Source organism: Podarcis tiliguerta (assembly GCF_965153285.1).
Source record: "Podarcis tiliguerta genome assembly, chromosome: 14".
Lineage (NCBI taxonomy): Eukaryota > Metazoa > Chordata > Lepidosauria > Squamata > Lacertidae > Podarcis > Podarcis tiliguerta.
Window position 1 is genome coordinate 53,512,932 of NC_139547.1, and position 15,551 is coordinate 53,528,482.

Below are 15,551 nucleotides of genomic sequence, written 5' to 3' on the forward strand. Positions count from 1 at the left end.
GAGGGAGACCAGACTCAAACCCCGTCCGTCACACAAGTGGTGTCTCAGGCTGGGCCACTCCCGGCTTGGCCTTGTAGCCATGTTGACACGCATCTCAAGATGCACATCCTTTAGACAAGGAGGCACATTTATTTCATGGAATTATGCCGTTTCATAGAATCACAGTGTTGCAGAGCTGGAGGGGACCCTGAGGGCCATTCCTGGGGGACCCCCTGCAAAGCAGGAATCTCAGCTAAATCATCCCTGACAGATGGCCATCCAAGCTCAGCTTAAAAACCTCCTAGGAAGAGAGTCCACAACTTCCCAAGGGAGCCAACTTTGTGGACTTCAGAGCCAAATACAACTGTGACATGTAGTTGCTTGTGGTCAGTTTTTAAAACATGAAAACAAAAACTGTCCCCCCTGAAACAGACAGCATTCCACACACACAACTTGAGAAAGCAGGTTGTCCTTGTCATAGGAGCCCCCCAGTTAATTGCCAAGGAGACTGGAAGGGGAAGCGAAGGCCCACGAGCCTCTCCGCAATGCAGAAGGCTGTCTGGCCTGCGGGAAATGCCCCAAGGCGCAGGACTGGGATGGGGAGGAGAAAGGATCAAAGTGCTTCATACGAAGCAATGCTATTGAGAAAACAGGAATGAAAATGTCCAGAGGCTCTCTGGGAAGCCTCTGCCCCCTCCCTACTCGACTGGGAGACAGAGGCTGCCTTTCCTCGCAGAAGAGTCTCTCCGCAGCACGGCAGAAGGCAGAACACACTTCCTGTCCATGCCCTCAACTGCGTTCCCCAAGCAAGGATGGGATGCCATCCCTGGAGCCTGGAGCCCACGGAGGCCACCAGTCCCAGGAGCCCCCCCCCCCCCCAGCAGCCGGCAGGGCTCACCTCGCAGACGGTGCAGTGCCACCTGGTCTCCACGTGGTGCTTGCACTCGTTGCAGGTGTAGACGAAGCGGTCCTGGCCCTGCGTGTGCAGCTCCACCAGCATGCAGAGCGTGGACCACTTGGAGCGGCGCAGCGAAGAGAACTCCCAGTGCTTGTCTCTGGCCAAGGTGAGGAAGGCGTCCCGGCCGTCCATCAGGTCGCAGCTCAGCATCGGGTCCGGATCCACAATGGGGGGCAAGGTGTTGACGACGGGACCGGCGTGCAGGTGGATGACAAAAAAGACCTGCAGGTGCGCAGGCCAAGGGACAGGTGAGCCCCAAGACACCTCCGAGGCTCCCTGCCCCTCGCAGCCCCCCGCCTGCCTTCCCATGGATACCCCAAGCCAGTGCAGAGGGAGGGAAGGGTGCCTGCAGGTACCTCCTTATGCTTCTCCATGGTGGCATACAGCTTCTGGGAGAGGTCGTTGGAGACGCTGGGCAGGGTGGGCTTCTTCTTGTTGGCTCTGCTGATGCTGCTCTTGTTCTTGTTGGTCTTCTTGTTGTTCTTCTTCTTGGCGTTCTTGCTGTCCCCCTGACTCCCCTGCAAGGCGGACACAGAAAGGGCTCAGCAGCTCCTCCCACCAAGGCAGGCAAAGGAGCCTTCGCCTGATGGCGTGGGGAGGAGGGGGAAACAGGAGGGTGTGCAATCAAGAGGGACAGAGATCTGAATGAACAGGGCGGGGGCAGGAGTAACTGCCTGAAGAATGCCATTTCCCATTTAATCAAATTTTAGGAGGAACTCACACCCTGGAAAGCCAGGCAAAAAGAATTTCTTAATCACCCTTTTTTCAGGGTGGCATTCTGATTTGTTCAGGCTTCAGGATGTCCCGCCCCCGCACACCCCATTGGCTCCTCCCAGGGAAGGGCTGCTCCAGTCTAGAACTTGCCCTGGGTTCTCTGATCAGCTCTGGAGCCGGGAGAATGACATTTGCCTGTTATCATGCTCACTCACGGAAGGAGCCAAGGCGGCCTGATTTCAAAGCAGACCAGCAGAAACCTCCCAGCCTCCCACAGCGCTCAGGACTCCAGTCACCTCCGTGGTTTCGCAGGCTGCTGTGCTTTCCTCCTTCTTCCTCTCCTCCTCCTCTTGCTCCAGCTCCTTAATGCTCTCTTCCAGCACGTTGGGCCAAAAGTCACCCTCAAAGTAAGGCAGCTCCTTGGCACTTGTCAGCCGGTCCTCCGTCGCTTGCTTGAAGATGTCCTGCAAAAACACCACGAGAGGCTTAGTCACGATGGCGGACAGGATGACACCCCCAGCAGATGCAGCGGAGGCCCAGGATCCTACAGGGTGAGGCTCCTTTAGCGCAATCTGGCTCCTAGTACTTGTAGGCTCTTTCCTGTGTCTCATTCCAGCTTGTTCACTATCTTTTGAATGTCTGCTCTGCTAAACGGGCCTTATTCCCCAGCAGATGGGTTTAGGACTGCAGCCAAAGCCTATCGCACACCAGGCATTTGTGAAAATACATGCCACTGTGCTGAAGATTGTAAAATAAATACTCCTTTTCATTTAAAATAATAATAAATAGATGATGAAGATGATGATATACCCTGCGCATCTGGCTGGGTTTCCCCCGCCACTCTGGGCGGCTCCCAACAAAATTTAAAAAACAAGATCAAACACTTAAAAATTCCCTATACAGGGAATTCCCTAAAATACTAAGATGTCAAATTAGCTGTTTTTTAAATTTCTAATATGGATGCTTAAAAACAACGACCCCCTTCTTAGCCTGAAGGAGCTGACCCTTAATCTCAGAGAGGCCTGGCCTGCCTGCCTCCCAGCTGCCCCAGCCCCCAGCCCCCCCCCTTCCCCCTCACCTTGTAGTCATGAATGATCCTCTCGGCAAAGGCCTTGTCCAGCATCTTCTTGTACCATTCCTGCAGGCGCTTGGGCTTGGGGATTTTCTGGTCAGGAGGGTGGCAGTGGAAGATGTAATCATCCCCCTCACTTGGGGGGCAGGCCCAGATGTGGCCCGTCACGTACCTGGGTGCAGCACAAAAGCAAAAGCATCCCAGTTAAGGACTGTCCCACCCAGGATCTCAGGATGGCCTCTGCTGGGAAACTGCTCAGTGTGCTTTCTCAGACTTACTGCCCAGGGATGCCTTGGGCCCCCACCTGAAGGTATTTTGCCACCCAAGGACCAGAGGGAGGCTTGGAAAGCGCATCTGCCCCACCTTCCCTCTCCCAGTGTGTCCTGCATCAGCCACCACAACCGGGGGGGAGCTCCAACATCTGGCCGCTTCTGCAGCTGTTTCTGCTGTGGCTCAGAGTTAAAGCAGACCAGCAATGTTTCCAGAACTAGCGCATGGGACCTTGTGGCCAGAGCACCAGACAACACACTTTTTTGCACTGAAAAGCCTTCATAATAACAATAATATTTTTTTATTTATACCCCGCCCTTCCCAGTTCAAAAAAACGGGCTCAGGGCGGCTAACATCAAATTTAAAACACTTAATCGATGCAACAAAAAACAGCATAAAATACAGTATAAAACGTGAATAACAATAAATTCAGAATTCAAGAATCATTTTAGGGGGGAAATCCATCCAATAAACATTAGATGATCACCAGGGCTAGGTGGCTAAATTAGTCCTATTTGGGCCGGTGAGGAGACCAGGGGAGAATTAGCTGTGGGATCCCAGAGCAGGTAATCTTCATAAAAAGGGGAGGGGGAGGGAAGGAAGGGGAAATAAAAGATCGGGCTAAGTTCAAATTGAAAGCCAGGCGGAATAGCTCTGTCTTACAGGCCCTGCGGAAGGAAGTTCAATCCTGCAGGGTCCTAGTCTCATGGGACAGAGCATTCCACCAGGTCGGAGCCATCGCTGAGAAGGCCCTGGCCCTGGTGGAGGATAATCTGACTTCCTTAGGGCCCGGGACTTCTAAACTATGGTTATTCATGGACCTTAAGGTCCGCTGTGGGGCAGACCAGGGGAGGCGGTCCCGTAGATACAAGATGACCCCACTTCACAACGCAGGAGCAAGCAGCACGTAATGAGGCAGAACCCCCCCCCCCCGATGCAAAGACGCCGCAACAAAACACTCACCCCAGTTTCTTGACGTATTCCAGATAGCCAATAAGGATTTCATGGTAGACTGCAGTTCGCAGGCATCTTGGGCGGAAGAAATGAATGCTATCTAAGTAGGAGATGTAAACACGCCTGTGACAAAAGGGAAGAGAGAGTTTGTGAAGTTGTGCTGGACAGCTACGTGGTTGTCCCCAAATGACAGAGTTGGAAGGAGAGTTGCCTGCTGGGCCCCATCGTCATCACAATTCAAATGACCTACAATTTCAGGCTGTGTGTTTTTAACGTGTGGACAGAGCTAAATTGCATGCAACAAAAATTTTTGACATCTGGGAACAAGAGAGAAGAGAAGGAGACTTCCGGTTTGCTGCGGAGGTTAATGGCGGCGAGCTCCGTGTCGTCCGCTTAAGGGACGACACGGTCCAGGCAAATAGAGGCTTGGACTTCATTTTGGCGGACAAAGCAAAAAAAAGAGGAGTGATTTTTTACGTTAATCCTGCACTAGAACCCAAAATGATTCAGAAGGATGAAAAAGGTAGGATTTAATAATACAAATAAAAATTCAGGGAGAGAAGGTGATCTTGGTAGGAATTTATGCACCCAACGAGAAAAAAGCAGTCTTTTTCAAAAAACTGGAAACAGAATTACTTGAATTTGCAGATCTAAAGATGATTTTAATGGGAGATTTAAATGGAGTCCCATCATTAGAAAAAGAAAGTTCAGCTAGGAAAAAAGAAACAAAAGAAGGCAGATTACCAAAGACTTTTTTTGATTTGGCTCAAACTTTGAATTTGATAGATATATGGAGAACAAGACATCTGTCTGACAAAGAGTTCACTTATTATAGCAATGTTTAGCAATGTTTATGATAGTAGTTCAAGAATAGACTCTTTCTGGATATCCAAAGTGTTGGAACCTCGAGTTTAAAAAAATGAGATCGCAGGACATTTTCAGATCATAATTCCTTGACAATGGGAATACAAAAAGAAAACCAAATTTCATTCAGATGGAGACTGAATGAAGATTTATTAGATGATCAAAAATTTATGGATAAAGCTAAAAAGGCCTTGAGTGATTATTTTGAAACAAACACTCAAGGACAGACAAAATTGCAGGCGATCTGGGATGCAAGTAAGGCGGTAAGGAGGGGACTGTTTATACAACAAAACTCATTTACAAAGAAATTGAAAGAAAAAAGGGAAAAAGAGTTTTTAGATGAAATTGTGAATAAGGAGAAACAATTGTCAAAGAAAGCAAATAAAGAGCCAGTCAAATAGGCAATTAGAATATTAGAAACACAATATTCTATGATAGTTAATGAGGAAATTAGCTGGAAAATAAAAAGAATGAAACAAAAATATTTTGAGCATGCCAATAAATCAGGAAAACTGCTAGTGTGGCAGTTGAAGAAAAGTGAACAAAGGATCTCCATAAATAAAATTAATATAAATGGAAAGATCACAGACAAGATGAAGGAAATAAGAGCAGCATTTGTAAAATATTTCTCAGATTTATACAGGAAAGGGAAGGATTTTTTTTAAAAAATAGAGGAATATATTAAAAGCAGTAATCTACCAAACATAAAAGAGGAACAAATGGTGATCTTAAACACTCCAGTAACAGTTCAAGAAGTGTTAGAGGCAATAAAGTGGACAAAAATGGCAAGTCTCCTGGTCCAGATGGATTAACGGCAAAGTACTATAAAAAATTAAGTGAACAACTGGTAAACCCATTGAAAGATGTTATGAACGAGATTTTAAATACAGGTGAAATTCCAGAAACATGGAAAGAGGCTTATATTACAGTAATTCCAAAACAAGATTCAGATTTACTGCAAATTAAAAATTATAGGTCTATTTCATTGTTAAATAATGATTATAAATTATTTGCAAATATTTTAGCTAATAGAATGAAAAAAATATTAAATGAGTATATACATCAAGATCAGGCAGGATTCCTCCCAGGTAGACAAATGAAAGAGAATATAAGAAATATTGTGAATGTAATAGAATACCTGGAGGTCAAAAATGAAAAGAAAGCAGCAATGATGTTTATAGATGCCGAAAAAGCATTTGACAATGTCTCTTGGAATTTTATGACAAAATTACTTGAAGAAATTAATTGCGGACCCAATTTTTTAAAAGGAATACAAGCAATATATTCAGAACAAAAAGCTAAATTAATTGTAAATCAGCTGATAATGGCTGATTGTAAGATACAAAAAGGAACTAGACAAGGTTGTCCATTATCACCGCTTTTGTTCCTCCTGGTCCTGGAAGTACTTGCTAGAAATATAAGAGCAGACAACGAGATCAGTGGGATAAAAACTGGGAAAAGTGAGTTCAAACTGAAAGCATATGCTGATGATTTAGTGATTACCGTAGAAGATCCAAAAAACTCTTTCCCTAGAGTTATAGAAAAGATTCAAAAATTTGGGGAAGTGGCAGGTTTTAAATTAAATAGAAATAAAACTAAGTTATAAGTAAAAGATTTGAAGGAAGAAGAGAAAAAAGAGTTGGAGCAAAGCATTGAGATAGAAGTCCATAAAAAAGCAAAATATTTAGGGATATGGTTAACTGCAAAAAATATAAATATTTACAAAGATAATTATGAAAAAGTGTGGCTTGGGATAAAAAGAAATTTAGAATTTTTGGCATCTGGGAACAAGACAGACGAGAAGGGGTGAAAGAGACAAAAATGGAACCAAGGCAAAATTCAGGAAAATGTGTCTTATTGGCAAGGCAAGTAGAACCACAGCCCTTCCTTTCCTGGAGCCCCACCGGAAGCAATGCCACGTACCTGGTGTTTGGGGGCGGGCAATCCCAACCGTATTCCTGCACATGCATGCCAAAGAAACAGACGTCCACGCCATCTATCTCTTCAAAAGCAAAGAGAGCCTTGGTGCGATAGGGGAAGGACTCGGCCATCTCACGAGAGTCGACAAATCTGAAGGAAAGAGAATGCCGTCACCACCCACTTCAGTGCAAACATGCTCCCCGGGGACTACTAGGATGGGCTGATTATCAATGGCAACAGAGCCCCTGCTACTCTCAAGGAAACCTTCCTATACGATTACTTCCTGACAGTAAGAGCTGTTCGACAGCTGTTCGACACCACAAGGCGTGTGGTGGAGTCTCCTTCTTTGGAGGTCTTTAGGCAGAGGCTTGACAACCATATGTCAGGAGTGCTCTGATGGTGTTTCCTGCTTGGCAGGGGGTTGGACTCGATGGCCCTTGTGGTCTCTTCCAACTCTAGGATTCTATGATTCTATGAGTGAAAGCTAGACTGGAACCAGGCAGCTATCTTTGGAACAGGCCAGTTAGGCTTTGTACCGAGGGAACTGGGAATGCTTAGCCTGGAAATGAGGAGGTGGCCACCTCCAAGAAACGTCTGACCTCTGTAATTGCCAACAAGGGTTTTGCCACCAAGTACTAAGTCATCTTTTGCAAAGGGATCAAATACTTATTTCATTCATTATAATGCACATCAATCTCTGACTTTTTTTCTTCTGGGTTTCTGGGGGTTTTCCTGTTGTTATTCTGTCTCTCACAGCTACAACAAACCTACCATTAAAATTAAGGACTGGTCATTTCTTTGTCAGAGGGCAAACGGGCAACTATAGCAGGAGATCAAATACTTTCTCCCCTCACTGTACGATAGCCATCTTCAACTATCTTTAAGGGCTGTCACACGGAAGATGGAGCGAGCGTGTTTTCTGCTGCTACACAGGGCAGGGCACAAACCAAAGGATTCAAGTTACAAGAAACCTTTCTGACTGTAAGAGCTGTTCAACTGTGGAACAGACTCCCTCAGGTTCTCCTTCCTTGGAGGTTTTTAAGCAGAGGTTGGATGGCCATCTCTCATGGAAGTTTTATATGAGATTCCTGCATTGCAGGGGGCTGGACTGAATGACCCTCAGGGTCCCTTCCAACTCTACCTTCCTATGATATTGGGCTCAAGACAGCCCACTGGCTAGGCTCTTGCATGAAAACAGCTGAAAAGGACCATGTTTGGGAATTCCCCCCCCAGCTGATTCCAGCTCTATGTGCTGCTGCTATGCACTCAACCAGGTCTTAACTCACCTGCCTATAAAGTACATTAAAAAAAAAGATTCTATGGAGACAAAATGCTAATAAAAAGGTAAAGGGACCCAGTCACGGACGACTCTGGGGTTGCGGTGCTCATCTCACTTTATTGGCCGAGGGAACCGGCATACAGCTTCTGGGTCATGTGGCCAGCATGACTAAGCTGCTTCTGGCAAACCAGAGCAGTGCATGGAAACACCGTTTACCTTCCCGCCTGAGCAGTACCTATTTATCTCCTTGAACTTTGACGTGCTTTCGAACTGCTAGGTTGGCAGGAGCAGGGACGGAGCAATGGGAGCCCACTGCGTCGCGGGGATTCAAACCGCTGACCTTCTGATCGGCAAGCCCTAGGCTCTGTGGTTTAACCCACAGTGCCACCCGTGTCCTTGACAATGCTAATAGTATAGTATAATTAAGAATTAATATATCTGTAGTCAGAATAAATGAAATGGTGCAGATGACAGTTGTTTCAACAGTTTGTTAACCATGTGCGCCTGCTGAGGAAGGCCAGAACTCACCTGGATTTCATCCCTGGTTTCACTTCCACCGTTTTATCTGAGCTGGCCACCACTCTCACAAACACTTCACCAGCTTCCGGGTGATTCTGCCGTCGCAAAAATTTATTGACTCTCTCTTCCAAATGGTTTCCTAGGCGGGTGGTCTGCAGCCCTACAGGGGAAAGTGCAAGGAAAGAGCTGTGGGAGGAAGTCACCCTTGGGAGGCAGAGAGAGCGCATCCAGAGTCCAGTCACGTTCAGGTCAGACTTAGAAAAATGTAGGGCTTGGTCCCTTTGAAACCAATGGGGAAAGATAGTTTGGGTCGGGCTCAAAGCCAGCTTTGAAAAACGAGCTGAGAAGAACTGAGCAGGAAGCCAAGGGGAAGGCAGGCTCCGTGTCTGAAGGCTCCGTGGAACAAGAACCTTTATCTGGCTAGCAAAGGCATGTTGAGTCCTGCCAACTTTCTGAAGTGGCACAACGCATAAATAGTGAATCTTGCCCTCTCGGCTGTGGAGACTCCTGGCAGCATCAAGGGCCATTCTTTTCACATTTCCCTTTTCAAGGTCTACCACCCTCTGAACAAGTTTATACTCCTCTCCACAAACTATGCATTCTCCTTTTTTAGCCAACTTTCCCACTTATTTCAGCAATTTCCCTTAACCGTACCACAGCCTCCAAAATAAGTTACTATCCACAACAATCTGGTACTAACTTGCTTACTTAGACACCCAATGTAAATCCTAAAAGACCCCAACTCAATTCGAAATACTTTGGCGATATCGGCAAACTTGCCACTTCACTGCTCATCCCTGACAAGATCATTTGTGAACATGTGAAATACCACCAGTCCCAGAACAGATTCTTGGGGACTCAACTTCCCATTTCCCTTATTTGTGAGAAAGTCTGTTCCCTTCTGTCTTTCCTGCTTCCTGTTCTTTAACCAGCTCCCTGCCCAGAAGAGGAGTCCTGCCCTCTGATTCTGCTACATCTGCTCAGTAGCCTTTGGAGTGTCAACATGATTAATTGTACATCACAACAGTCAACTTACGACTTATTTGATGTTGTCCACATACCAGTGCTGGGCATATTCTGTTTATTTGTAACAGATTACATGCTTTTACTTTAGTTTTAAAACTGCACCCTTGATTTTCCATTTCGACTGAAGCTTCCCTGCAGGATCTAGCCCAACAGCACCCCTTCCCCCGCAAGGTTACGTTCCAAAAATAGAGACCTTAGAAAGGTGCATTAAGACACTGTATTAAAAGCGTCTTCATATACAACTAAGGAGGCCACAGACTTACTTTTGGCACTGAATTTGTTTTCTTTGCGTGTTCGACCAGTTTTCTTCAAGCAGTTGTCACACACAAAGCTAAAACCACAACAGAGAGCTAGTAAGTTATGAAAGTTAATATCATAACAAAGCAAACACAGTGAACACGGTGGCAGCCAAAAACCTCTCGGTGTTTCAGCCGCTTCTTCCTGTGCCTGGGCCTGTCATCAAGGTGGGGCTCCATCCCACGCCAGCCCACGTTTGGGGGGCTCAAGCTCCAGCACTTCTGGCTTTCAGGGTAGCATCTTGGCAGGTCGTGCTGCCACCAGATTGGGCTTAGGTTTGGTGCTGCCCGGCAGTCCATGGGCAAGATTGCCATGTTGTCTATTGACCACTGGGCAACACCAAACCTCAACCCAACCTGGCGGCAGCTTTGGCAGGATTTCCAAAATGGGCACACCCAACACCTGGCAGGGCAGTTCTGCACCCCAAGAGGCCACAGCACCTGAGTGCTGAGAAACCAGGTGGCCAAAGACCGTCTCTTCCCTACTCTCCTTTAGAGGTCACATGGCTGAAACTGCGATATCAAAAGACTTTGTGCTTGAACTGATCTCGTGTGAATGCCCTGGGGCCTGTGTGGCATCACCAACACGGACTGGAGCCCCCTTCCTTCTGTTTTCCTCTGACCCATTCATCTATCACCCTTCTGGCAATGGACAAAGTGCGTACAAAAGCCTAGGCCTTGAGAAACCTGTTGGGAGCGAGGTGCCCCAAAACAAGGCAGAGAGTGAATGACAGGGAGAAACTGCTGAGAGGGCTGGCACTGGGAAAGCAGAAGATGCCACTCGCTGGGTCTTTCAGGGGCATCAGCAGAGAGGGAGGCCTCCGGCTCAAGACCCCAAGGGGACTCGACCCCAAGGCGCTTGGGCAAATGCTGAGCTTCCAATCAAAACTTTGCATCTTTGCCAGAGTGCCGGCATTATTGTTTCAAATCATTTGAACTGAAACAGAACCTAGGAAGTTTGCTAAAGCTTCACCAGCCCAAACCCCGACACCTTTCAAAGCTACTTACCCTGAAGGCCAAATAATGTCATAATGCAACACACAGATCTGGTGCATCTTCCGGCCACATTCCTTGCAGTCCACAAAGCTGAGGGAGGAAAGCAGGCAAAAGAACAAGCCTTGGTTTTCTTAAAGCGAAAATGTGGAAGCACAAAGAGGAGCCAGAGAATACTTCCCTAGTCACAAAACTTTAAATAATAATATAAATAATATTTTACATATCTGAGTGTTATAAGGAGATTATTAACTCACTTCCCCCCTCAAGTTTGCGAAACCTTTCACTTGGCTTTACAACCATGAAGAAGAAAGGGTGATTTGAGCAATGTGTAATATTTTATATTGCCAGTATTTATTTTTTTAAAAAAATATATAGTTTTCTTGGAATTTGGATTTTTAAAAGGTTGAGGAGCCTCAGTGGACAATAAATATGAAATACGACGACGGTGGGCAATCTTGTTAAACATACCAGATACTCTCTGGGACACTCATGTTTTGCATTAGTAATAAAAAGCATTTTTAAAGCACTGAGTGTGAAGTCATATCATGTCCAGCTTATGTTTTGCACTTTATAAAGCCATGAAGAAAAAGTTCAAAGATGGCAGGCAGGAACAGGCATTTCATGGAAACCCCATTAAATCTGTCCATTGTTTGCAACATAGAGCCTCACTTCTTCCTGACTCCCTGGGAAACTGCTGGAGCAGTTGAAGTAGAAACCGGCTCTTGCAGAAACATTGGGAGTGGAGCTGCAATACTTGCAGCCATCAGTAGATGGTACAAAGACAACAGATTTGGCACAAAGAGCGCAGAGCAGCTCTGCTATGTCAGGACAAAGCGCCACCGAGAGGCAGACGGAAACAGAAGCAGCTCCCACTTAGGGCCAGACGGCAAGAGAGGCTGTGTGCAGGTGCTGGGCGCTTGCTAACCAGGCAAAAAGCACACATGACGCAGGCGGGGATCTCCACAAACAACGATGAGGTCCTAATCTTTCCCAAATGAATCAGGCCCCCGAAAGCTCTGTTTGGGCTGGGTAATGAGCATCCACACCTGAGACACAACTCAACCACAAGAGGAAATACTGAGTTGTGTTTGGCTAATAATCAGGGAGGATTGCAATAGGGAAACAGCAACACAAAAGGCAAAATTATATTGAATTAGTTCGTTTTGGTTTAAGCAGAAACGGCCACAAGCAAAGGATCTGCAGCTGAACAGCAACTGCTGCTGGAATCTAAATAGTTCACTCCACAGAGTCACATGCGCAAATGTGTCTTTACGACATAAAGGCTAATGTGGTACAATAAACTGCCTGCCTGCCTGCCTCTGCAATTCCTTTGACTCAATGGAGCAAAGCCTGGCTCATGCGAATTCTAGCGTAGGACTTTTAAAAAGCATGAAAAGGGGCTTCACGCTGAGATGATACTTACGGTTCTGGGTCTAGTGTATCATTTTTCTTCTTCTCAAACTGATCTTTTGATATTGTTCTGCAGAAAGAGACACAGAGTAAGTTAAGTCTTGCACTTCACTCCGCTTCATCCTACCCAGGGAGACCTCTTCCGAAAAAGGCACCTGCAGAGGCAGGGACTCCTTCAGGACACTCCCAAGAGCAAGTTTGAACCCTAATCAGAAGGCAGCTCCCAGGTCTGGGAAGGGGGCAGTTTGCCGCTTTGGGATGGGGTCGCACCCCCCTGGAGGAAGAGGGTCGTAGCCAGGGTACCCCTGGATCCAAGGCGTCTGAGGAAGGTAAAAGGGGCTCCAAGGCAAGGAGGGCCTGTTACCAGCTCTGGCTGACATTCCTGGGCAGGGATAGCTTGGCAATGGCAATTGGCTATGGCAATCCACACACTGGTGCCTCGTGTCTGGACTACTGCAATGTGCTCCATGTGGGGCATCCCTTGAACCAGGTCCAGAAGCCTCAGCAGCAGCCCGCCAAGAAATCAGGACGCCCATTCCGAAGGAGCGGCACAGGCGGCTGGATGGCTCCCCAACCAAGTTCAAGGTGCTTGTTCCAATACACAAAGCCCATCGCGGCTCAGGACCTAGATATTTGATGATTCACTTGCTCCCAATTGGACCTGCTCATTTGTTATGACTCTGTGTTTGCAGTCTCTGTCAGGATGCAACCTGGGAGAGGCATTCTCAGGGCTGGTGTCCCCATTCTAGAGCGCTCTCCTCTCTCAGGGATGGCTGACCCTAGAGGGTTTGTAGCATTTATTCGCTCAAGCTTTTGGACTTGGCTAATTTTTTATGGGTAGAGACAGCATGCCTTCCCATTGGATCCACGGGACTTGTGCTATTGACATATTCGATATGGCAATTGCACAAGTTGTGCAATTTATTGCTGTGTATAATTTAGAGTCTATATTTTATATTGTACCTTGCTCTGGGATTATTTGAAGGAAGAGAGGGCCCTAAACCTTTTAAACAAGCAAACCTTCGATCTAAAGAATTGCCAGCCCAGTTATCCACACCAGCCATGACAGGCTAACTATCAGCTAGTAAGAACAGATCCCAAGTCAACTCTATTCTTGAAGCCAATTTGAGAAAACACTTAGGCTATCATGTAGGTTAATGACAATACAGAAAGCTGCCAAGGGACATGGCAGCGAAGGGGCTTACAGGTCAGAGGGTCACCCAAGCAAGCACCACACCTACGGAGAATGAACAACATTCAGAGGAGTTAAGTTTTGGGCATCTTGCCTGGGCATTGAAAATCTGCTCTTAATTCACTTTTCGAAATCTTTTCAACCAGCCTAGATTATTAACCACAAATTGCAGAACACGGGGCTGAGGGCTGAGGCACAAGGGTTTACCCAAGGCCGCTAAGTGTGTGAACTGGGGGCCTTCCGTGGGAACACGGTTGAACTTCTAAGTGCAACGCAACGCCAGCTCGCTATGCTCCTTTGTCCTTCCGGCAAAGGCCGGGAGATGCAGCTTTCTTGGGAGTGAACGAGACTCCAAAGCCAAGCAGAAGTTGCACCTGGGGGGCTGCACCCTGAATGAGAAGCGCATCTCTTCCTGCTGCACCTGAGGCATGACGGAACCTGTCCTCTCATTACTTTTACCCGGCATTTAAAGAAAAGAAATTACTTACGTTTGTGGCTGGGCAGGGTCATCACCAAGGGTAACGTTTTCCCCCTGGATTTCAGTGAAACATCTCTCACAGAAGTGATACCTGTCAGCAAGAAGGCCATATTTGGGTGAACTGGTCCATCAAAACACAGAGCAACCCAAGCAAGGGAGCCACCAATCAGAGCAGGGCAGAGATCACCAAGGCGAGAGGAGGGGGAGCGTCGTTGGTTGGTCGATTGATGGGTCAGTGTGGCCAATGAGGAGGAGCAGAGGGGAGGGAAAGGGACAAACAGCACAGACAGAAGTAGTAAGAGACAGACACCAGGACACGGCAGAGCAGAAAGGCACGGCCAAGAGCGCAGGGGAGCATTCGGTCGCATTTCAGCCGCCACAGGCCACCGCTGGTGACCAGGAGAGGCTCTGGAGCAGACTTCCAAGGGCATCCCTTTCAGAATTTGGATCCAATTCTCAGGTCAGGTTTTGAGAAGCAAGCAGTCTCACAGTAGCCAGAATCATGAGACTGCCATTATTTTATTAAAGCCACAGAAGCAGGAACAATTTCAACATTGCCAAATGCATTAAAGCATTCAAGATTGAAAACCTTGCGTTAAATGTGACCAGCTGCTCAATTAAAATGTAGTAGAACACAAATGACACCCAATTCATACTCCAGACAAACATTTAACAGAAATGCATTTCTATCGCTCAGTGTTTCCAGTCACGTGTGTAAACTTTATAAACTACATCGTTTATATTGTAATTAAATACAATATAGACCAAAAAAAAAAAAAAAATAGATCAAGGCTTTGCAAACTGAAACAGGAACTTGTGAAAAATTTTGTGAACCAAACTGAACTGGTCCGTCTTCCATATCCCTTGCTGCTTTTAAGTAATCCAAGAAGGTTAAAAGCAAAGGTCTCTTTCAGACACAAACCTGCGTTCGAATAAGGCCCAAGTCCATATTTCTTGTTTTGCTCTGGGTAAACTGGAAGCAAAACTATCCCCTTCTAAGGCAATCTTGACTAAATGTTTGGAAAGGGTATGAACTGAAACACCAAGGAAGGTAAGAAACACAGGCTAGGGCAATCCATGGGGGTGGGGGTGGGTGGGGGGGACAGAGACACACCGGGATGCCTTGAGACAAACAGAGGAAACAGGTGGGAGCAGTCAGGGCAGCGTCAGCCGTCTGAACACCACAGCTCTCCACTCTGGTCACCACAATGAACCAACCAAGGGGAGATGAGAACACCGTTTCCTGGGAGGTCCTGACATACACACACACAAACGTCCACAGGCTGAGAGTCTCCTGGGACTATCTCGTTCAAGGGGAGAGAGGCTCTTATCGAAACCTACGGAGGAAGTCTGTTCCCGGAAGACAAGCTAGCAACCAAGAGCTATTCAGAAAACCAGGGGCCGGTGATGATTTTCAGGCACCAGAAGCGCCTCCCCAGGGAGAAAGCAGCAACAGAAAGGACACCCGCTCCTCCATAGGGGACCCCATGAGCAAGAGAGGAGGGGTGGGTGGCCTAGTCAGCAGGGTGCACAACTGACAGCGACCAGAGGGAGGAATTCTTAAGACCAGGACTTTGCCTAAGGCCTCCATTCACTAGTTCACGATTTTTAAATTATGACTATG

The 15,551-nt window shown here is 46.9% G+C and overlaps 1 protein-coding gene across 4 annotated transcripts in view; it reads right to left on the reverse strand.

Moving 5' to 3' along the window:
- CREBBP (CREB binding lysine acetyltransferase) overlaps positions 1 to 15,551 on the reverse strand; it is a 62,378-nt gene that overhangs the window by 4,238 nt on the left and 42,589 nt on the right. For all 4 annotated transcript variants that reach the window (XM_083413922.1, XM_083413921.1, XM_083413924.1 and 1 more), the window contains 11 exons: positions 13,938 to 14,018; positions 12,271 to 12,327; positions 10,860 to 10,937; positions 9,819 to 9,886; positions 8,539 to 8,689; positions 6,735 to 6,881; positions 3,957 to 4,070; positions 2,730 to 2,895; positions 1,948 to 2,115; positions 1,294 to 1,455; positions 878 to 1,159 (listed from right to left, as the gene is read on the reverse strand). In XM_083413922.1, the coding sequence (XP_083270048.1) occupies positions 878 to 1,159; positions 1,294 to 1,455; positions 1,948 to 2,115; positions 2,730 to 2,895; positions 3,957 to 4,070; positions 6,735 to 6,881; positions 8,539 to 8,689; positions 9,819 to 9,886; positions 10,860 to 10,937; positions 12,271 to 12,327; positions 13,938 to 14,018 (1,474 nt within the window). The remainder of the gene's footprint in view (positions 1 to 877; positions 1,160 to 1,293; positions 1,456 to 1,947; positions 2,116 to 2,729; positions 2,896 to 3,956; positions 4,071 to 6,734; positions 6,882 to 8,538; positions 8,690 to 9,818; positions 9,887 to 10,859; positions 10,938 to 12,270; positions 12,328 to 13,937; positions 14,019 to 15,551) is intronic.